This window comes from Chelmon rostratus, chromosome 4 (assembly GCF_017976325.1).
Source record: "Chelmon rostratus isolate fCheRos1 chromosome 4, fCheRos1.pri, whole genome shotgun sequence".
Lineage (NCBI taxonomy): Eukaryota > Metazoa > Chordata > Actinopteri > Chaetodontiformes > Chaetodontidae > Chelmon > Chelmon rostratus.
This window is the reverse complement of record NC_055661.1, coordinates 8,569,721-8,593,392: the sequence shown is the minus strand read 5'-3', so window position 1 is coordinate 8,593,392 and position 23,672 is coordinate 8,569,721. Positions and strand designations below refer to the sequence as shown.

Genomic DNA, 23,672 nt, shown 5'->3' with positions numbered 1-23,672 from the left:
GTACTGTGCACGAAAGGAACATCTGACCTGGAACTGCGTGCAAGTGGCCTGAAAGGAAATGGCAGCAGCGGCAATAGCAGCCAGGTCAGAGTCACCTTGAACTACACACACTCTCTCACATACTGGTTGCAGTCAAATAGCCTTTTTGCTTAGGAAGCTTCCTAACTGAGTGAAATGCCCCCGAAGTATCTGAATGGCAGCCATGCTAAAAGCTGTTTGAATTCTCCAAATGCAAGGTGGTTCACTGCTTCCTTTCATACCTCCTTTAGCATAGGATGCAAAGAACCATCCCTTACTAAAGGGTAGGAGACAATGCCATCCTACAGTTCCTTGCAGTGGCGACATTTAAAGCGCACAATTCAACCGTTAACAGTTAACAACACAGAACTAATGCATGACAACTGCAAGGAGATGAAGAGGGAGAGACGGCGCCTGGATGCAGGCATGTGACCCACGACCAGTTCGTCAGAGTGTCTGGTAATGCAGCACGGCGAGGATACAGACGTGTCATAGAGAAGATGAGCAAAGCTTAAACGCCGATCTATCTGAGTGTTTGTCACTGTTAACAGACTCTGGTCTGCGGTGTAGTTCACACACTTCGCTGATGGACCACAGAATTGTAGAGTAACATTAGGCTTCATGATCAAAGAAAGTTTTCATGTCACACCGACACTTCTGTCCTTATTCTCACTCTCCCTCACTCGTTCACATGAGCTCTGGCTCTCTGGTGTCACGCCCACCATTCACACAAATGATTCCCTTTGTGAAATGTAGATTTAATAGACAAATATGAGGAAACATGACTTTGCAGCTGCTTTGCCATCACCCTTGTTAATGTTTAAGCAGTCACCCGTAGGCACTATCATCATTAGCATAAATTCAGTGTGCACCCACTGTTATTTGGTTTTGGCTGAGAGTGAGGAGAAATGGACCGTCCACTGCCCATCGATTAAAACAGAAGCCTGCATTAGGATGTTTCTTTGCTTTGAGCTGCATTTGAGTGAAATGGGGCAAAAATAATGAAGTTAATTTAGCTATTATTTACAAGATTTTCTGCAAAAACAGAAACATAATAGGTTTTTAAAGCTTATTTAACAATTTAACAACAAATATAGATATAAATTTGTTTGACACAGTGAAAGTAGTAATCTTTCTAAGGGTGACCTGTCTGCCTGGTAGCAAAAAACTATTTTACAGAAATTTAAGCAAAATGCCACCAAAAATAACGAGAAATGGTTGTTTTTAATAACTGATCTAACAGTGAATAGTATAGCACCAAGAGAGCATATTCACAGACCAAAACAAAATTAAAGTCAGCTCCTAATGGAGTCTCCTGCATCAAATGTTAAAGCTCAACAAACTCATTCAGCATTAAATCATTTTGCAGTGAGTTTCATAGAAAGACAGCAGAGTTTTTAAAGGCTCTTCTGCTTAATTCAGCCCTCATCAAACAGGTCATAACAAGGATAGACTTCTCCAGCTGTGAGCATTGTGTGTGGCACAGTTGTGTTGTGAGTTAAATGCTAATATCAGCATGCTAACATGCATACAGTACCAACGTTAACATGCTGATGTTCATGTGAAGGTAATGTTGACCATGTTCACCATCATAGTTTAGCATGTCAACATTTGCTAATCAGCCTCAAGCACAAAATACAGCAGACACACAGTTAGTTTTGTCATAACTAACTGTGTGTCTGTGTTGTGTCATAAGTATTGACCACTGAACCACTGAATGAATTTTTGATGGTGCATTTTTTTCTGCACGATTGCGTAATTGTAGATTTAATAAGGAAATGCGCATGTCTCAGATAATTACCATGACACCTCCTGTAAGTTAATCACTTCACATGCTGAATTTTAATAACAATGTTCCTCAACGCCTTGTCAGAATGAGGCCATGATCATTTCAAGGTTATATAGAATAATGTAGTAACGCCCCAACAACCCACATGATAAATCACTGTGTGTGTCATACGTGAAACTGGTTCCTGCCCATACATGACCAATCAGCATCAAATGTTAAAAAGGAGCCCTCGGACTGGCATCTGATTGGTCGCAGTGAGGCTGTTGGTGCGTGATAGATTGGGGGTGTCTCGTGCTCTGGGCGACTGTGTGTGTTCATGCATGTACATACATTGTGTGTGTGTGTGTGTGTGTGAAGTGGGGTGTTTGTACTATCTGCATGCGTAGAATGAGCGTATATGAGACACAGACTTACCTTTCCTCAGAGAAAATGTCACAGGATCAAGATGACATATGTACGACTATCCTTTGTTAGTTAGCGTGTGTGTGCGTGTGTGTGTGTGTGTGTGTGAGTCCTCCCCTCTTCTTATTTTACATCATTAAAGTCATATTTCAACACACTGTATGGCTGCTTATCTGAAAAGGCAGGGATATCTACACGGTAATGACAATACCACTAAGTCACTTCCCCACTCACAGTATACAGTGTTTTTTAGATTCTCAATGACAAATATTTTTTAAATGTTTAATTCATTTTATTTATGCAGCTTCTAATTTTTTGTTATGATTCCTTTGCTGTCAGAACAGGGGGATAAATAAATTGATAACAGACTGATAATCTGCTGGTGTCCCCGCTGTGTGAGAAGCTGATCGATGGATTTATGAGAAAACATTGATGCATTGATCAGGGTTTGAGGGCTGTATGAAGGCTCAGACTCACAGGACACTGAAAAAGCCTCTGCTGTACTGCCCTCTGCTGCATATATCAATTTCAGAGAATTTTAAGTTAGCAAAACGCTCTGGGACATTTGCTTCTGTAACTGAATATTATGGTTTTAAATAGCTTGAGAGCTTTATTGAGTAGGTTGATAGACTGCGTTCTGACCTTTATTCAGAGAATATATTACATTTTTTGAAATTTACAATTTGGTAACTGCAAATGTTAAGCATAAAAATACAGTATTACTTCCTGTTTTGTATTAGACAGCACTGGCATATAGTCCTTTGTATTCCAGTGAATTGTCCTGCATAGTCACTTCTAAATAAAATGCATGTATGTATGCAGTGATGTTATACAGTATGAGTATTCAGTGAAAAGTGAGTTTGGACAATAGGTTGCTGGCTGTGCAAAAAACAGCAATAACACAGTATTTAAGGTTTAAAAGTTCTACAGCCCTCACTGGGAAAAGCCCAGTTTAAAATATGACCGGGTTTTTCACAATGAGAGCTGGTAAGTAATTCAGAGTTACACATGGTCTTAGTAATCCTAGAAACGATTGGTCAGTGTAACCTGCTACCTAAAGCCTTTATTTGGGATGTGTTGCTGCTCTTGTTTTTACTCTTGGAGCAGTGACATTATGAAGTTAAAGAAGATACACACTCAAATCTTGCCGCTGCCCTTCACTGTATGTATCCGTGTACCCACAACTGTAAATGCAGCTGGATGCATTGGTTACACTATTTCTTGTAGCCTTTCACATGCTGTATTTTACTATTTAGAACATAGAAAATTATTGCAAATATGCACTTTATTAATATTGAGGTCAAAGTTAAATTTCAATACAGTTTGGCTGCTGGCTGTGCAAACACAGCACTAATATAGTATTTAATGTTACATGGTTGCACATGTAGAGTTCCACAGGTTAACGTGCACTCTGGGATCAGGCCAGTGGAAGAGATTACACTACAGTAATTACTGTGTTCCTTCACTCGAGCAATTCCATTTCAGAGATTCCCACAGAGGAATTAAACTGACTGTAATACTGAGAACAGGTAATTGATTTAGAGGTACATTTACATAGCTGTGGCCTTAATAACACGACACACTATCCATCGGTGTAAGCTGCTAGCTGCAAAATCAGTCGAGGGTATTTTTTATTTATTTGGGAACTCTTAAAATCAGAGTGCTCTTGTTTGTTTGTTTTTTTACCTTATATTTTCTTCTAAGTAAATGTAACTTTGCACTTCATATATCCGGTATATCCTGTAGCCTTTCACACACTATCTCTTTCTCTTTTGTCTTTTGATATTTCAAACTATTTTAATTTCTAAATTGTCTGTCAATAGGCCTGCTGCCATGCTACTGTTTTGTATATTTTGCTCATAGCAGAATACACATTAACTCATACATCTTATTTTTTTAATTAAAAAATTACAAATGTCAACACAATGAAGAGGATTTTGTGATACTTCAGTAACACTGATTAGTACACAAATATTTTGCCCAGAAATGTCCAGAAAGGATTGTTGCATTTTAGTTCTAATTGTAGGTAAAAAAAATGTGCACACTTCCAGTTGATTCCAAATGCTAAGACAGTGTAACCGTCAGACTTTTAGTTGATTGTAGTGTATAAACAAACATACAATTCAGCATACAATAATAAATGAATGATGAATAATTATTAACGTGGATTTAAACAGAGCAGTAACTAGAGGAAATTCCTCTAGAAAACCATCAGTGATGGTGATAAAGCTTACTAGCAGCTGTTGTCATTTAAATGGAGCAAAGTCAGGTGATGTTATAGATGAAGTCTGTGTAGGGAGGAGGTCGGGGTAGATGGGTGGATTAACAAAAAGCACTGTTCTTTTCCTGTTTCCATTCAGTCTTGTTTGTTTTTGTGTTTTTTAAGCATGGCCACAATCATTTCATCACCTCAAAACTGCAGTGCTGGACTCTTACATAGAAATAGATGATTCAAGCCTTTACTAAATGAATTCACACAATGCTCATTAAGTCTATCTCCGACAGGTAAATCTCTCTCTGTATTGCAGTGTACCAGTTTTTAAATGTGGTGTCTAATGTTCCCGCACTGGTAGTGATGTGTTTTATGTCAGCCAGCGAAAATTGGTTTGCAGATCTGAAGGGAGGAGCAACCATAGTGATGAAGAAGGCTGTAGAAACTAATAATAATATAAATAATAGTAAAATAATAATAATCAGAGGTTGTTTTTACAATGTTTCATTTCAATATGTGATATTCCCATAACATCAACTATACCTGTCAATCACTATAAAGCAGCCTCTGCATCAAAGCAAGAGGAAGAGAGAAGTATCCCTTTAATCACTTTTTGGCACTGTTTGGAGACCAGCATCAAATAAACGCATGTGCACATTAGGAAAATCAGTCATTTATTATTATCTGAAATGCCTTCTTTCATTTGGTCAAAACATTTCTTCATCAAAACTCATATCAAATAGATATGTTGGGTTTTAGCGTGCTTCTCCATGCATCTCCCATAGGCTTCAACAGAACTGCGACCAAAGTCTGGCACCAGGCAGAGCGTTTGAACGTTGGTATTGTGACGTATTGACCCTTCGTGTGCAGTTTTCTTGTGCTGTCATAAACACGTTGACAGTCTTTACTCTCACAAAAGTTCCACACTGCATGTTTGGACGAAGTTTGATTGCAGCTGTTTACAAAGGTCAGGTGGCACCACAGTTGCTCACTGAAATCCCAGTTGAACTGTTGACCTTCTGGTCATCAGATCACATTTCTTTTACACTCTCCAGTCTACAGCCCAGTCTGATGGAGAGTCATATGTTAGCAGCCGGCTGAATATATAATGTTCTATGTGGAAGTCTTTAATCATAACATCAATAAAACATGAGGTGGTGTGTTTTTTTTTTACTGATGTCAGACCCTCGGCGTCTACCTCTGTCTGATTTCCTCTCTGTCTATGCTCTGTTTTATTGATGAAGGCAGTGGGGACTTTAGGGGATGCTGGTTATTTCAGCTCTACTTCCTTTGCACGCACGCACACACACACACACACACACACACACACACACAGCTGGCCTACTTTCCCGGGTCTTTTCCCTCTGGATGAGTTTGAAACTCTGTGGTCAGAGAGACAGATCACCGTTCAGATACAAACACACACAACATACACAGCCACACATAAATGCACACAGACAGATGTGTACAGCTGCACGCACACATAGAGGCATGTACACACAGACAAGGTCATCAATTAATAGCGCAGGAAAGCAGACCTCAGCTGTTTTGTACAACAGATAACTCTCTCTGTCTGTATGTCTCTGTCTTGTTTTGTCAGTTTATTTTATTTTGAATCGTTTATTATGGATGCTGAGCTTTTTATTTTCTATACTGGGATCAAGATAAAATCTATAGTCAATGTTTTGACATTTCTTATGGTTAAAGGTGTCGTGGTAAAAGGTGGTTTCACACTTTGGACAATGTAATCAGAATCAGAACCCAGCTTATTATATTGTTTTCACGTACAGGGAAGTGTGTCAGAGAAAACATAACAAGGCATTTAATTCAGATATGAAGCATTTTATCATCAGTTTCACTAAAGGACTGACTCCTCAGGAACAGTCCTGCATCCTCCAGCAGCAGAAGACTGGATTGTCTGTCTTGAAGTTGTGTTTTTGACTGAATGCGCCTAACATGAATGTGTTTTTCCTTCTGTACGCCTGCAGAGCGTTGTTCGACTACGATGGGAGTGCTTCAGATCTGACCACGCCCAATCAGGCCCTGCCTTTTCATTTCGGGGATATCCTCCACGTGAGCAGCGCTGGCGAAGAGGAGTGGTGGCCCGCCCGCCACCTCAGCCCCCCACCTCCAAACTGCCCTGAAGTCGGAGTCATCCCAAGCCGCAGGAGGTCAGAGTTCAAATTGTTATGGATGTATTTTGTATTTTCACAGCATGGTTGTAGCACTTTTACTGAAGTAAAGGATCCGAATACTTCACCACTGCTCATGAGCAAACATTCTGCAAACATCATCATTATGTAGAATCTGCTGAATATAAACCCGGAGTGGAAACTGAGCAACATTCCCTCCTCTCGCCTCCCCCTCCCTCCTCGCTCCCCAGTGGAGGAGGTGACAGACAGATGTTGATAGGTTTCCTGAGGTGGGAGGAGGAGACGATTTAGAACAAGTCTCAATCCCATCTGCGACACCGAGAGAGGTGGCGAGGAGTGAGGGATGTGGAAAGTGATGGAGTGGAAGGAAAGAAAGTGAGGGCGTGTTAAAATGTGAATAAGTGAAAGAGGAATGCGAGGCACCAAGGATGAGTGGGAGTGAGCGAATTAAACATGGGAGGGTAGGATGTGGAGACTGTCACACAGGGGTTCAGACTGTGGGGTATTAATAGACTGAGGTGTTAGAATCAAGGCTGGGTGAGAGAATCTGGGCTGTTGGAGGCGTCAGGAGTAATAAAATAACTGTGTCATAGTAAAAGACTAGTAGAACTTTACTTTTAAGATATTAGAAGATATTAGATATTAGAAGAGGAGGCATTAAATACAGAATATTAGAATATTGGTTTTAAAGATGGTGGGAGGGGAATGTCAATCAAGCTGTTATTAAATTATTGATTATTAGAGGCTGCGATATTAGAGGCTGGTGTCATATGAGGTGAAGTTTTTGAAGTCACTGTGAAGCCGTTTTTTTTTTTTAATTTGGCTGTTTAATTGACCTCAGGACATTTCCTGTCAGGGTCCTCCTCTTCTTCTCCTGTTATCCTCTCCTCCCCTATCTGTCCTGCTCCACCTGTTCCTCTCTCCCTTACTCCCCTCCTCTCATCCTCTTGTCCTCATTCTCCTCCTTTTTTGCTCCACCTGCTCCTCCTCTCCTCTTTCTGCTCATCTCCTCTTCTTTCTGCCGTCCCCTCTTCCTCCTCCCTTCCTTCTTCACCTCCTCGTTCTCTTCTCCTCTCCTCACCACTTCTGTCCTTCTTTCCTCCTCTTCTCCTTGTTCTCTCCTCTTCCTGCTCCACCTCCTCATCCTCCTCTCCTCTTGTCCCTTCACAGTAGAAACATAGGAAGCAGTATTTGCAGACGCAGCATTATAAATATTCTCATGTGGAGGTATTGTGTAGGGTTGGAAAGCCTTTCAGATCTGAGCTGCCACCAGGGATTGAAGAATTACCTGCAGTCAAACATTTTTCCTTTGTATTATGATTTCTGCTGTGGACCTCAATGCTGCTGGTCTGTTTTCAGTGACGGTTGTTTGTTTACAGACATTTGGAGGCTAAAAGCTGCATAATGTAAGACCTTGTTTAAAAACACATCTGGCTTGTCAGCCTAAATTATAAAATGAGGTTTCAACAGAGAAACACGTTCCTGAACTGAGACACTGGAGATTCACCTCATTTGAAATTCTAGCGTTGAATACGATCACCTGCAGGAAATGCCCCTGAACAGGAAGTGAAAAATCTAAATTTAAACAGACAAAACAGCCTCCTTAGCAGGAGCCAGCAGACCATCCAGGGGGAGAAAATGTCTTTTCTACCATATGGCTGAAGTATTTTGGTCTCACTCTCATCTCTTTGCGTCTGTGACATTAAAGTAGTTCTACAGTTTCAGGAGACCACATGTTTTAAAATGACGACTCTCTAATACCAGTTTGATCTACCAGACATGAGAGGTGACCAGAGGCAAAATCCCTCTGCAAACAGAGCTCACATTTGCCTGGTTAAACCCCCATTATTTTACTGTCAACAACTGCTGTTGTGTAGGCAGCGATTCCCGGGCTTAGAGCACGACACGCTGATGAAACCAGCAAAGCGTTGAATTGTGTCTGAACATTCCTATCTTAGAAACAGATTCAAACAGAGGAAGTAAACTCAAGTCAGCTACATTTCTTTGTATTTGCTTCTGTTTGCTGCATGTTGTCTGCCCCCCCTCAATTTAAGCATTTCTCACAGTCTTTTTTTTCTGTTCTGTCTTCTCACAGGGCAGAGAAGAAGGAGAGGTCGAGGTTGAAGACGGTCAGAGTGACGAGGTCTCAGGACAGATCGGTGAGTAGCAATTAGATTTAGAAACCTTAAAACAGGTCCTAGTCCACCCTTTTCATCCATAACATTAAGACTAAAGGTTGTTTGTTAAAAAAAGAAACCCTATTTATGAGTGGGCTCTTACTCCTTCAAACATTCTCAGGTGTTTAAAGTAAATATTGGCAAAATGAATGAGAGGTGAACAGTATTTAAACAGCCGAGAAGTGAGGTGAATACTGTGCTCTTGCAATAACCCTAATGCAACTCTCAAGACACATAAAACATGGATACCATGTGAAACTCTTAATAATAGATTCCTAGTGAGCATCAGTCCTCAGATGAAAGTTCAAATGTGTTGAGAGGCTGTTAAACCAGGTGCACAAGGAGGTTTGACATTGTGTTATTTGCAAAAAAAAGTGTTTTTTCACCTGTCAGCCAAGTTATATATAACTTTGCTGGCAATAAAACCATAGAAACAACACTGCCACACAGATGTTAAGCCTTTCTATTCATTTCTCACCCTAATGTGAGAGCTCACCAGCTAAATTTGTGGAAAAATGAATTGAACATTATAAGAGAAGAACATTTCATTTGTTTGGTTAAAGCAAGGCAATGTTAGTTGTAAAGCACATTTCATTCTAATTAATTTAAACCTCTAAAAACATGTCACATCACTAATATCACAAAATAAATAATTCTTTGATTTGCATTAGACCGCTTTCATCTGCAGGGGAGCAGATAGACAGCAGGAACATTTTGACTTTTTTGGGGTTAAATCAACAAACTGATGAAACTTAGAATTTCTATGCTATGAATTGGCTAAAAATGTTTTTTGGTAGCAACAGCCAGGCCAGCTGTTAGTAGGAACGTGTAGGCGGGTTAACTAAGAGACAAATTAAAAGTAGACAAACTAGATTTTTGTGACTTTGATATTTGTGATTTCGAAAGGTGCAGTCTGAGTTCACAAGCGAGGCGACGATGTGACTTTAATCACACTTCACACAGCGTGCTGATGAGAGCTGACACACCACGCCACACTAGCTATTGATATCTCTGTGTTGTCAGCTCGCTCTCTGTTTTCCTCGCACTTTGTGAATCAGCAAGTCTGCATTCAGCAACTCTGCACACTGAAGAGCTGATAATTAAAAATTATCTCACACACACACACAGACACACACACACACACACACACTATGTCCCCTGGCTCCGGGCTTTGAAAAAGACTGCAAATTAGTCTTGCTTACTGTGTGTGTGTGTGTGTGTGTGTGTGTGTGTGTGTGTGTGTGTGTGTGTGTGTGTGTGTGTTCAAATAGGGCCTCTGCTGATAGCAGGCAAGATACTGTTATGATTATCTTCAGTATGATGATTAATAATCTCTCTCTCTCTCTCTCTCTCTTTCTCTCTCTCTCTCTCTCTCTCTCTCTCCACAGGATCAGGATGACAAAGGTAGGTATTCTCTCCATCAGTGACACCTGCTGGTCAGTATGTGTAACTGAAGCTACTGAACAAACTAAACTGACACTGCTGTACCTCTCATGTCCACCCTTATCATATCTCAAATATCCTCCATCCTCCTCCTCCATCCTGCTGTGGGATGGAGAGGGAGGAAGAATCCGTAAGGCCACTGTCCAGGATAGCTCAGTTCAATCAGTTCAGCCAGCCAACAACCAAAAGTGTGGTAATATTTCAACATGCTCAGATCTCTCACTTTAGTAAAAGCAGCAATACCACAATGTAAAAATACTCTGTTACAAGTAAGTCCTGGATTCAAAATCCTACTGAAGTAAAAGGACATAACTGCTACCAGCAACATGTTAAGTAACGAAAGTAAAAGTACTCACACATTTTACATACTGTTGGGTGATTTCATTGAATAATTTATAATTCATTTATAACAGTGCAATGCAAGAACTGTATTACAAGGCATTATATACAACCTATTTTGTATATTATGTACTATTATAGGTTTTGAAATATTAATTTGTAAAGCAGCTACTAACTATAAAAAGTACAGTATGTTCCTCTTTGATATAGTGAAATAGAAGTATAAAGTAGCATCAGATTAAAATGAAGTGCAAGTACCTCATAATTGTGCTGCAGTGCAGTACTTGAGTAGATATGCTTAGTTACTTTCCATCACTACAATTGTTTGAATTGTTTCTGTGAAATGGAACTCATCCACTTTTATCCATGTACAGTCAGAAAATGTGAGAGTCATTCTTTATTCACAATTCCCACATTTTCCCAGAGTCCCCTGTTTTCATGCAGTGGTAAAAACAAACATGCAGCACCTTTAACGACATAACAATCGCCTGCAAGTACTGCAACCAGTAGAGTCTGAAGAGAACAGCCTTCAGCCTGGTGTTTAGATATTCTTTATTCCCAAATAAAGTACATAACAGACAGTTTTTGGTTTATTATTATCGATGGCTTTTCATTGAGACTCTATTTAAGAGCACCGTGTGCCAGCTTAGAGGCTCAGTCCTGGTTTTGATCCTGAGCTGTGTCAAAAAGTATCTCTCTGCATCTATCTCTGCAGCCAGCTTCCACAATCCCAGAGGAGCGGAGGCTGTTACAGCAGCATATTAATGCCCTGTGGTTTTGGAATGACATGGCCAACACTCACATATAGGTGTAATGTTTTCCGTCCAGACAGTCAGTTTGAAAAACATACGCACATCTGTCACATCCCAGTGCTGACTCCAAATACTGTTTTTGTGATTTCTGCAGTCTCCTACTGGCTGTAACACTGTTGTTCCATGTAAAAGGCTCAAACTCACAGATACATAATGTTTTCTGTGGCTGTGGAGGAGCTTTGTCAAACAAGAAGTGGGCATGTAGGGTCTATTTCTCAGTATGGAGTTGCATTGTGGAATCTGTGCTGCTTCTGTTTTGATTGTTCTGTTTTTTAATATTTCCAAACTTCATGGACAATACTAAATCTTTAAATTTCTCCTTTATGACATTAGGAAAAGCTGTTTTTTTCAGCGGAGTCATCTAGACTTTGTTTCATCGTACCTAATGGAATAACAGAAAAAGTTTAAAGGAAGCAGTTAACCTGTTGTCTTGTGGAGGCTGTAATGTTCAGGTGTCCACATACTTTTGACCACATCCTGTAGGTTTTGCTAGGGTTATATATTGTTCTGGGACAGAGTCCGGCCTCCAGCACCTGAACAGGATAAGTGAATATGGATTATTGTGTGGCTGATGGAGTCTGTTATAAATGAATGTGTGTCACTGGAAGAATGCAAGTCTGTGTCTTTTTGTCTGTATCTGTGTGTTTGAATGTGTGTGTTGCTGACTCTGACCTGTCTTGTCCTTCCAGAGCTGGTAACCTCTGGCACCAGCGATAGTGAGAGTTGTTCCTGTAAGTCTAGACCCTCCTCTGTCTTTCTTTCTGTCTTTCCTTGTTGCTCTCTCTCTGTCTCTGTCTCTCTGTCTCTCTTCTTTCTCTGTCTCTCTCCTCATTTTTTGCTCATTCTTGTTTCTTGTTTGTTTTTTATTTTCAAACCGCAGCCACTTTACGTTGCTGCCGGTTTGCGTTTGATTATTTGTGTGTGTTTCTTTGTGTGTGCTTGTGGGTGTGTCATGCATATATGCACATGTGTGTTGTGATTATTGTGTTCTTATGTGCATGTGAGTGTTTATGTGTGTGTGTGGTTGTGTGTGTGTTTGTGTGTGTGTGTGTGTGCAAGTTACCTTTCTCTGCTTCTCCAGCTTTTCCAGCTGTTGAAGAAGTTTACTCCAAAACTAGAAAAGGCTAAAGGTGTGTTTTGATGTCAACAATCTCATCCGCTGTGCCTCCAAATGTGTCACTCATTTCTGTTTGTCCAATCAGCTGGCCAGGAGGAGACCCTCCTCACCTACCAACCTGTCATGCAGCAGGAAGGTCAGTGCTTAACTTCACATAATCCTTTTAGTTTAGTTTTAAGGTTCATTTGTTTTCTTTTTATTTGATTCACTCTCGTGAAGTATGATCACTGAAGCCATACAGCAGCATATACACAAAGTACCTCTTCTTCATTTACGTACAAAGTAAAACTGCACAGTGAAACTAGATGGAAATTTACCTTGCTTTGTTCAAACACACAGAGATTTATCGTAGCTCCTAGAGAAGATCTCAAACTTTGCAAGGATGTTTGAATCATAACAAACTGATGTAGATTATATATGTTCAGGATGGATTTTAAGGGGTTAATTAGTATTTTCATGTGCAACTTACTGTGTGTTTGTGTGTGTGTATCAACCTAGTTCTGTTTGTCATATCCCAGTTAATTACACGCGGCCAGTCATCGTGCTCGGACCAATGAAAGATCGGGTCAACGATGACCTCATCTCCGAGTTCCCTGACAAGTTTGGCTCCTGTGTCCCACGTGAGTGTCTTAGCCTATATGTTACATTAAATAACACTGGAACTTTGCACACAAGCCCTTACCTTAACACACATTATGAAGAATGTAAAGTCATGTTGTAGGGAAAGCTGGCATGAAATGAAATGTTTATTTATTTATTGTTTTTTTTTTTTTTTTACTGGGTAAACTACACCAGTTAAACACAGGTGTCAGTACTAAAATTGACACCTGTCAGTTAATATGCTTTTATACAAATTCATACATCTTGACACATAACAGACAAAAACAGCACATGCAAAATTAGTAATACACGGAAAATGCCAAAAGAAAACCCTAATGATCATGATTAACTAAATGATCATATTTTCTTCTTAAATAATACCCTAATCTGTGTCAAATCTATGATCCTCAGACACAACGCGGCCACGGCGAGACTACGAGGTGGACGGCAGAGATTACCACTTCATGTCCTCCAGAGAGCTCATGGAGCGAGAGATCCAGGAGCACAAGTTCATAGAGGCTGGACAGTATAACAACCATTTGTATGGAACCAGCATACAGTCTGTCAAAGAGGTCGCTGACAAGGTGAGTTTCTAGAGACAATATGAGGCGAGAGGAGACGGAATGCAGAGGACAGAGGAAACCGAAACAGCTCTGTGTCTCTCTCTCCCAGGGTAAACACTGTATACTGGATGTATCGGGGAATGCCATAAAGCGTCTCCAGATGGCAGGCCTCCATCCCATCGCTATCTTCATTCGACCACGCAACGTCGACAACATCCTGTAAGTCAACTAATTACCATTCCCACCGCTCATAACCTATACAACATCGTGTATTTGAGCTAAACAGTCTCAACACAAGGCCCATTTAGTAGCTTGTCTCTGAGTTTTCGGCCATATCACATGGTCCTCGTCAGCAGCTCGACTCCGAAGCTTAACTTTTAAGCCAACGTGGATGAGAGGTCCTAAGAGTGCAGAGGAATGAACATCTGTAGTTCCATGATAACTGAACAGGCTCCTATCTGCTCAGGAGGACAGTGTCATATGGTTCACCTACTTCAGACATACTGTTGACTAGCTGCTACTTGGTCAGTGCTATATTCTCACTTATCATCATGTCATTTCACCACCGTTGGCTCTAAATGGCTGCTGAGGGTTTAGTTCCATGTGAGAGATGTGAAGTTCTCATTCTGTGCCTTGATGTTGTGACTCTTTTCCTCACTACAGAGAGATGAACAAGCGCTTCACTGAGGAGCAGGCGAGGAAGACCTTCGACAGAGCTGTCAAACTGGAGCAGGAGTTCACAGAGTACTTCACCGGTTAGTCACTAGCACACAAACACGAGCTGCTCTTCCTTTCCCACACGCACAGTAAGCCATTAATGCTCTGTGAGTTCTCTGGGACTTCATGTGGGAACTTGAGTCACTTTCAGTTTTCCATGACAGACAATGTGGGACTTTGATAGCTCAGGTTGCGGGAATAGACCACCATGGCTCAGACATCTTGGGAAAAAAGGGCGTGTTTAGCTGTAGCTTAGCATGAAGAGTGGAAGTGACAGCCACTGAAGGGAACTTTTGATGATATTATTTCATCAACGCTGTATCTTGTTTTTTTAAAGATTTTTTTTTATACGCCTCAATGTTATTGTTTGTTAATCCATATGACAACAAAACTGTTTGTGGTTTTATGTGGATTTATATTCTGCAACCATTTCTAAACACGATACAGATGACTTTCAGTGAGTCAAAGAGCGGAGATGGTGCACCGACGAACTGTTGTTTGACAAGAAAGAGTTACAGCCGGTCACCTCCTCTAAAATGACACATTGTAATTTTTACTTTACTTTGTCCTCAGACAAAGATAGAATGTTAACCCCTTAACGCCTATTGTCGTGAATTCGTATCATACCGCTTTAATCCACCAGCCGAATCGTGCATGCATTCCTCTGATGCCGGTTTGTGCATATTCAACACACACCTAGGAACCTTTTGAGTGAAAGAACCCCTGTTCTAATTGTTGTTGAAGTGTAATGGTTGTAAGCCAATTTTGTGGCTGTTTTGATGAAATAAATGAATTTTGAATACACAAAAAAGATGTTTTTACTGCATTTAAGCATTGAAAAAAGTGGACATATACTGTTTGTCTGAACCCTATTCTAGTTAAATTTATATCTATTGTAAAAAATAACAAACTCCTCTTAATTTAGGATCAATTTGAAAGCAAAAACACAAAGAACTCATTTTTTAATATAAATTCAGGCGTCAAGGGGTTAATTAGTGAGCTTTTAGCTATTGGTCGGTGTATTTTTTAACTTTGGTCTAAGGCAGGCTAGCTGTTTCTAGTCTTAAGCTTTTATAGAGATTTGTCTCGTAGTTCCTTTTCACACACACACTGGGGGTTACTGCTGATATGTTTTGGTAAATTCTCTTTAATGGGAATCCTTTGGATATTCACCCCTCACTGTCTCTCTGTCTGTCTGCAGCTATAGTCCAGGGCTCGTCTCTAGAGGAAGTGTATTCGCAGGTGAAGCAGGTCATTGAGGAGCAGTCTGGTCCTTACATCTGGGTGCCCACCAAGGAGCGACTCTGAAGAAACACACATACTACATGATCACACACATCACTCCTTCAACACTTCCTACTTCTCTGATTTTCTATTATCAGCCTGCGCCCTCTCTCTCTCCCTCTCTCTTCCAGTACACATTTACACAAGCACATAACGGCGGACTAGGCTGGGACTATCTGGGACTGCTGCTTCCTGAAGGGGGAGCAGCTAAAGTCTGTTCAGCAGCCTATCGGTGGATCGTCCTACAGCTCGGTTCCTTAATGTTTAAGGAGGTGGTTCAAATCAAGGCGACACGTACCATTATCTGATTTGATTTCATTATTGTTCTTCTTATTGTTGTTGTCGTTGTTGTTTTCATATTAACGAAGGGTAATGCACTCATGTATGGGTTTGTAATGATAATATTGTCACCAAGAGGCAGACTTTTGCACGCTGTAGCTTTAAGAGCATGTTTTTGGGACAAAATCTTGATCTCCCTCCCTGTCTGTCTGTCTGTCTGTCTCTCTCTCTGTCTTCCCTCATGGCATTGCTCCTGCTTAGAGTTTCTCTCTTTCTTGTCTTTCTTCTATCTTCCTGTCACATCCCATCCCTTCCTCCTCCTTTCCTCTTTAGACGATCTACAAACTTTAGATATGAGATGATAATGTGCCCCGCCATTTTGGTTATCAAGGGCCAAAGTGAAGCTATGGCACAATTACCGTTTAGAGATGTAGCATGAAAATAATCAGAAGACAATTGTTGATGTTCCTTCTAACTGCCAGAAGTTCTAAATGAAAGCGTATATATGAAACTAAATTAGATTGCTGGACAATAGATGAGTATGAAGTACTCTCTTGCCATTTTGTCTTTGGATGTCCAAAAACAAATTGAGTAAATAGTCCTCAAAATAGTGTTAGAGTCTATTTGGAGGGCCTGGGCCCATATTTGACACTTTTTTTAGAATTATGCAAATTATATTTAAAAAATGATATTTGTTAAAAGTAAAGATTAGGGTGCGTTTATGAAGCATCTCAGTCCTTTTCACAGTGACGTGTAGAAGTGACCGTTAAGAGAAGCTTTTAAAGATCATATGATCATTTCCAGTTATGCCCAGAGGATGAACAGCCAATCAGAGACAAGGATTTACTGAACATATGCTCTATTCGTTGTTAGTAAAAATGTGTAAAAATCACAACCTAGAATGTCTATAACATAAAATTATAAATAATCTGGATAAAACAACTGGAAATGAACAAAAAGAAAAAATGGAGCAGGAAATAAATTCTGCTATTAGTAGACTCAGTACACCAGAGAATGACGGTCATTGCAAACAAAATCAGTGACAGCTTTATTCTTGTTGTTTGCACCCCTCAAATCACATGCAGATGGCAGGCTAAAGTTACATAAGTCTGAATTACATGTATTGCTTCAGCTTTGACCAAATTTAGGAGTATTTAGAGAGTATAGCTTACATTTTTAAGGCCCGGTGGAAGTAAGAGTGAAGGAATTTTGCTTTTATCTTTAATTTCAGTCCAACAGTTGGATAAATCCGGGCCCAGACCCTCAGCTTTAAAAACTTGGGTCTGTACTACCCAAGTCTTCTTCCCACAAGGGCTTCTCTGCCTCCCCTCCTCCTCTTCGTCCTCCTCTCTTAATCATGCCTTCACCTCTCTCCTCCTCCTCCCCTTCTCCACATTCACGGTGTGACATTGGTTGAGCACTCCAGCATTAAACAGTGTATCATCTTCTTCATCAACACCATCATCACAATCATAATCATCAGCATCATCGTTATAGCTTTCCTTCTCACTGTAGTTGCACTATTGAGGGCCGGTTTCTTAAAAGCATCTTAGCCTGACAGAACTGATACCATCCCAGTGTTTTTGGTATTCAGATGTGTGATGCACTCACTTTTCTTTCAGCTTCCAGTGATGATTATGCTGGTTTGACACAGATAAAGAGGTCAGGGAACACCTTTTGGTTCATTTGCTGTATGTCATGCTATTGTTGCATTAAAGACATCAGTTAAATGGCAGGACTAACTATTCAGCTGCATTAGCTCTTTTTGCAAGACGTTTTTTTTTCGTGCTAGATTTATACGTTGGAGCCTTCAGTCCCAGTGTGCATAAAATAACACCCGAAGCACCATTTGTGACCTCAGCGGTCCATATGTTGCACCATGATACAGGCACACAGTGGACAAACAAAGCGTAATGTTTCTACCTGTTATCCAGCAATCGGTTGTACCTTCAAAGGTATTTTCATCATCCCATGGATGTGTCCAGTCTGCCCAGGAACAAATAATGTTAAAGCAGTGTCTAAATCACACACTTAACACACACAGACTCCCCCAGCCACTGCCACAGTTGGCTTAAAGACACCCTGTGGAGTTTTGGACCGCAAACTTTGATGCAGAGTGAATTTCCACAGAAATGGCTTATCCTGATGCACTGTCTCCTGAAATTGGTGCTACAACATGCAACTCTACAGTATAACTAGCCTGTCAATGCTGGCTCTGTCAGTCGTGTGACTCCTGCTTTGCACATCTGTTGTCTGTAGCGGTCTTTCCAGAGTATTTGCTGCTTGTAGCAGAGAGGCTTTACAACAGGTGAGCGCACGTCACAGAATATATTAACTTCATATAAATCCTCACAGTGTTGTATGCAGGACAGCACAGGCCTGGGTTGAAACCCTGACTTCTTTTCCTCTTCATCTTTTTCAGCTCTGCAGCTGTTTATTGTCCTGTTCTTTTTATGAAGCTAGTTTACATTGTGTGGTTAATACTTCTGGTAGCTTAAATAGTGCTACGGAGCAGTGTTTTTACCTGTTTTGTTTGTATCATGCATGAGCACGAGGACACCTGTGGGCAGTGTAACTCATGTTGCCTTTGGTTTCACGCTGATCGACAATTTTGGCAGGATCAGCTGTGAATGTAACTTTCATCTGTTTGCAAAAAAACCTGTCACAGTCCGGGGAAATGAACTGTTCAAATGTGGGTTTAGCTCCAGGCAAACGTTTTATCTTTCTGGGCAGAGAGTAGACATCCGTGAGATAACGAAAATACCTTCGAAGACACAAGCCTCTGCTGGGTAGCAGGCAAGAAAATAACGATTTGCCTGCTTTAAGGGATAAAGCAACTGTAATCAATGTTGTTACAATAACAATATATCAAATGACAATGTGAAAACAGCGTGACAGTGTGAAAGGGGTTGCTTGTAGTGATGAACCTATAGAGAATAAACCTGTGAATCTGCAGCTCCCCTCAGCTTTATGGAGCTTTACAGCAATACTGTTCATTGTTTAGCTGTCTGGCTGCAACTGTTTTGGTTCACTGTCAGTGCTCTTGTGGCATCGTTTTCAGTGACAAGGCTCTAAAAACCCACCCTACACCCCCTGCTCAGCAGCAAACAGCAGACAGACGAAGTGAGCGACTAGCTGGTGAACACAGTGGAGCATTTAGCAGCTAAAGAGCCAGATATTTCCGTCAGGAGTAGAAACAGAGCTAAAAGAGAGTGAAGTCACAAATGGGGGCTAACCTGACACTGTCAAGCGTAACATTTGAAATATCGAGATGCTTTTGGTAACAGAGCCCCTGTATGGACCTTGTCAGCTATCCGTTTCCCATCACCACCCTCAACCCCCCGAGGCGACTCCTCCAAGCTGACTGGAGACCGGAGACATACGGAGAGGCCATTCTGTCAACACAGTAGCTCTTAGACCCAAATAATAAATAGCTTTGACCACATGTGTTTTGAAAGCTTTAATATGTCCTCACAGAATGTTCAGCTCAAGGATTTCTTTCCATGTATAATCCTCTATGAATCGAGTAAACCACGGTGATGTTGCCAGTTGGCAGAACCGGACTCTCTGTATGCCTCCGGCTGTGTGTTTTAGCCAGGGGACCATGCCACTGTCTGTTAGAGTAAAGCACCGATGCAAAGAATCTATTAAAGAGATGGATCTATATCTAACATGTTATAATATTTATCCCTGCTCTAACTGCCTATTTTGGTACAAAAAAATAAAAATAAAAGTCTTTATTGAGATTTACTGAAATCCTCGACTGATGACCGGAGATAATTATTGTTTGTTTTGTGTTGTGGAATGTATGAATGTGATGTATGAAATATATGATATAATAACTGTAAATATGAATATATTTTTCTCTGCTTTTGCCTCTGCGGCAGGTTTCTACTGGTTTCTAATGATGTCTAATGTGGTTCTGTGCAGCAGAGACAGTCAGCTTCTTGGCCGGGAAGGTGAACCATCTGCTGACTCTTTAATTATATACTGTATATATAAAAAAACAAACCAAACAAACAAGTAATCAGAGAACGCAATCATAGTTATCAAAAAATCTCTTAACCACAGTACTTGGCCTACAAATACAGCTTTGGTTATAATTTCCATGCGTAGCTTTTTTATATTGAATTCATTATCAGAATAACAGTCGGCACCGTGAGGCTCTTACTTATGCTGTGAGCTAGATGCTAACACCAACATGCTAACACAAGTATGCTAACGTGTTGAAGTTGAGCTGGTATAATGTTCACCATGTTCACCTTCTCAGTTTACTTTGAGAGTAAATGTTGTAAAGTTTATGTGAAAGTAATGAACACGCATTTTAATAAGACTACAGCCATGCTAGCAGCTCTGTGAGGCTGTGCTTAGACCAAGTGATGCATTTAGCTAAGTGATAACATGAACAAACTAACATTCTCACAATGAGAATGCTAACATGCTGATATTTAGAAGTAATATTTAGCAGGTTCACCAATTTAATTTAGCTTGTTAGCATGCTAGCAATGCAACATGGCACTAAAGTGGTCCCTTAGCTTTTCCTCAGTTCATCCTAAGGGGTACATCTGTATAAGTGGAATAAAAGTTCGTTCAGAGAATAGTTGTTATCATTTCACTGAAAAACATAAAAGTAAACCTCACGGAGGCACGGGGGGAGATCAGCAAAGTCATTAGGATTCATCCGATGAGGACCATGAATATCTGCACATTTCACAGTAATTCACTGAATATTTGGATATTTCCATGTGGACAAAGCAGTGATGTTTCCATCTCTAGAGCTGTGCCTCCAGCATGACTGAAAATAGTAGAAAAATGTAGAATTAACCATTAAAACTAAAATCACAATCAAGTGTCAACGAATCATTGAGGCTTCGGTTTTTCAAGTGATCTCTTGCTTTTCTAAGTCTGATATTCAAATTCATTTCCTGAAACTTCTCAGCCACTAGATAGAGTTCAATAGCATTTCAGAAAGTACACAAACATTCCCCAAACTCCTGAGAGGATGGAAAACAGATTGCAGACAGCTGACCAGAGCACATACGGCTAATGTAGTCTTCCTCATCAGGATCTCGTCTAATAGGCTGTGAAGCCCCGTTAGCAGCTGCCAGGTGCTGCAGAGTCACTGCTACAGTTGTTTTTGCTTCATCACCACTGCAAGAACAAGTGTCAGACTTCACACACAAATCGTCTGTATGCTCATATATTCAGCCGCCTTCCTCTCTCTCCCCCTCCCCTCTCTCCCCTCCCCTCTCTCTCTCTCCCCCTCCCTCCCTCCCTCTGCCCCCCCTCTCATATATAACACTCCCTCACACACAGTTAATCAGTCACTGTGCTGCAGCTGAGCCAACAGCTTTTTGGTCACTTCATGTGACTTCATGGTCACGCCTGACTGCAAGTACGTAAAAAAGAAGCCCTCATGTAAGACACGCAGTCTTGTTCTGAGTCCTCTGTTCATTAACCAAACGCTCGTAGAATAATACAGCTCCTCTTTTTTTCAACTTCAGAATGTCAGGTTATGGGTCCTTAATTTCCCAGGTTTCCTTGGCAGTCCTGGAAAACACTAATATAGGAAAATGCTTTTGAAATAAAAGCTCCATTCAAACATTTCAAGTATTGATTTGTTACTCATTTAGTATGGAAAACTGTTGAATCAGTAAATGTTGAATCACATGCTTGCTTGTAATAAAACCGATATTTTTGCATGTTCAGCTGAACTGCTGAGCTCTGACTTAAAGACTCTCTGAGTCACAGTGGCATGGAATAAAGATCAATAAAACCAAACAAGTGAACTCTGTATCTGTTTTCCCGATAAAAGACACCAAATTAAATCTTCCCAGGAAACTCTGGAATTTATTTAGAATCAGAAATTGCAGCTCTGTCATACAGATCAAACAAGCAATGGATCAAAAAGAAACAAAGGGAAAAAGTAAAAATTATAAGGACACCTCTTGAGATTGATATATTTTGAGATGTTTTACTCATTCATGAGCCTTATTTTTACATTCTTAATTCCATAAATTATGGATTTTGAGATATATCCATCATCTTCCTGCTTTCAGCTTCTGCGTTGACCCATTCATATGTGTCATGTCCAGAGTTCACAGTGTCACTCTCCTTGAGTTTACCTTGTGCTTGGTTTAAAGTGGCCATAACCTGTATTTCCTGCAGAACAGTACAGAGTGAAAGGAGACAGAAATGATGGATGCTTCAATATTGGCAAGAGTTCAACCCCAGGATATGAACGGGACAAAAAAAAGATTGTATAGCACATGCATACATGTTATGTGATCTGTAAAGATCTCGCAGATTAAAGTGTGGACCTTGGATGCACACGGCGCCTGCTGAGACAAGCTCAGCGGGTCCTTCACCTGTTTCACAATGAAACATGTGAGAGACAGTGAGACCTGCTGTTCTCCATTGTCTGCCCCGTTTCATTAGATTTCATGTTCATGTTTAAGCACCAGGGATGCCTTCATCACGTCATAACACATCATTTTAAAGATTTATTGTTCTTATCACTCGTGCCTGGTAATGTACCAGAGGAGGACAGTATAAACATGGAGGAACAATCAGAGCAGTAACAGATTTTTATGGTCAGGCTGCCTTCCTGTGTTTCACTGGATGTCTGCAGAAATATTTTATTATCTCAATTATGCACCCTCATATCCTGCAACTTCCATGTGACCGATCATTCACACGGATGGCATAAAACACTGAGTGATGCATAGTCCTGCCACTGAAGAGCGTCATAAATTTTATTCTGATCTCTGACAGCTTCACACTCATGAGCCTGAAAGACAAGTTACTTTGGGGATTTACTGAGAGTCAGTTAGCCTTGCATATTTAAAGAAGGTGCTACAACAGTTAGGAGACCTTTTGACAAAGAGGAATTAAGTTTCCAGATCCTTTTCTTCAATAAAACTAAAATTACTCTATTACAAAGTCTTGGAGTCAAATTGTTGCTTAAGTAAAAGTATTGTTAGGAAATGTAATTGAAGTACCAAAAATAAAAGTACATACAGTAAATGCTGTCATACAATCATGTATTGTGACTGATATTATTAGATGATTCTCATTTCTTAATGTGAAAGCAGGATTTTACTGTTGTATGTTAGAATGGAGCAGATTTGTCACACTTTCAGATACTGTCAGGTCGTTACATTTATAACATCACACCATATTTTACAAGCCCATCATATGTTTTGTGCAAAATCTTAATATGTCAAATAACTAGAAACTACAGCCGTCAAACAAACGTAGTGGAGAAAAAAGTGAAAGATGTTCCTCTGAATTACAGTGGAGTAAAAAATGGTGTAAAGTGAAAATAAAAAAAAAAGTACAAGTACCTCAAATGAGTATTTAAGTACAGTATGTGAGTGTGTTTACTTTCCACCACTCTATCAACCTCCATGTTGTGTTCAGGACAAACTCGTAGCCAGAGATAAGGCTGAAGTGAGCAACCAGGGCCGGTAAACAGACCCGTTGTGTCTGCGTTGTTTCAGGCAGAGCAGTGAGTCAGTAACCACCGGCCTCACTCTGCTGGCCTGAATCCCGTCTTTCCTTCTGCCCATCAGTGGAAAAGCACCACACGAGTGGAGGAGAGGAGTGAGAGGGAAAGCAGAGGTGGGGTCCTCTGACTGTAAAAGACCTCTCTGTCCAGGCTCTGGCCTGCAGCCAGGCAGCAGCGGTAGAGACGTGTCAGACCTGCAGCACCAGAGAGGCGCGCTTCATAAACTTGAAAAGTCTTGTGATTTCTGAATGTCGACT

The 23,672-nt window shown here is 40.6% G+C and overlaps 1 protein-coding gene across 2 annotated transcripts in view; it reads left to right on the top strand.

Annotated features, from left to right (window-relative positions):
- LOC121604920 (disks large homolog 1-like) overlaps positions 1-19,851 on the top strand; it is a 108,548-nt gene extending 88,697 nt beyond the window's left edge. The window contains exons 15-24 of one of the 2 annotated variants that reach the window (XM_041934547.1): positions 6,410-6,592; positions 8,670-8,733; positions 10,140-10,155; positions 12,035-12,076; positions 12,548-12,598; positions 12,981-13,082; positions 13,474-13,646; positions 13,735-13,844; positions 14,289-14,380; positions 15,544-19,851. In XM_041934547.1, the coding sequence (XP_041790481.1) occupies positions 6,410-6,592; positions 8,670-8,733; positions 10,140-10,155; positions 12,035-12,076; positions 12,548-12,598; positions 12,981-13,082; positions 13,474-13,646; positions 13,735-13,844; positions 14,289-14,380; positions 15,544-15,650 (940 nt within the window). In that variant the 3' untranslated portion in view covers positions 15,651-19,851. The remainder of the gene's footprint in view (positions 1-6,409; positions 6,593-8,669; positions 8,734-10,139; positions 10,156-12,034; positions 12,077-12,547; positions 12,599-12,980; positions 13,083-13,473; positions 13,647-13,734; positions 13,845-14,288; positions 14,381-15,543) is intronic. The other variant, XM_041934549.1, reaches the window with a different exon arrangement.
- Positions 19,852-23,672: the final 3,821 nt, after the last annotated feature.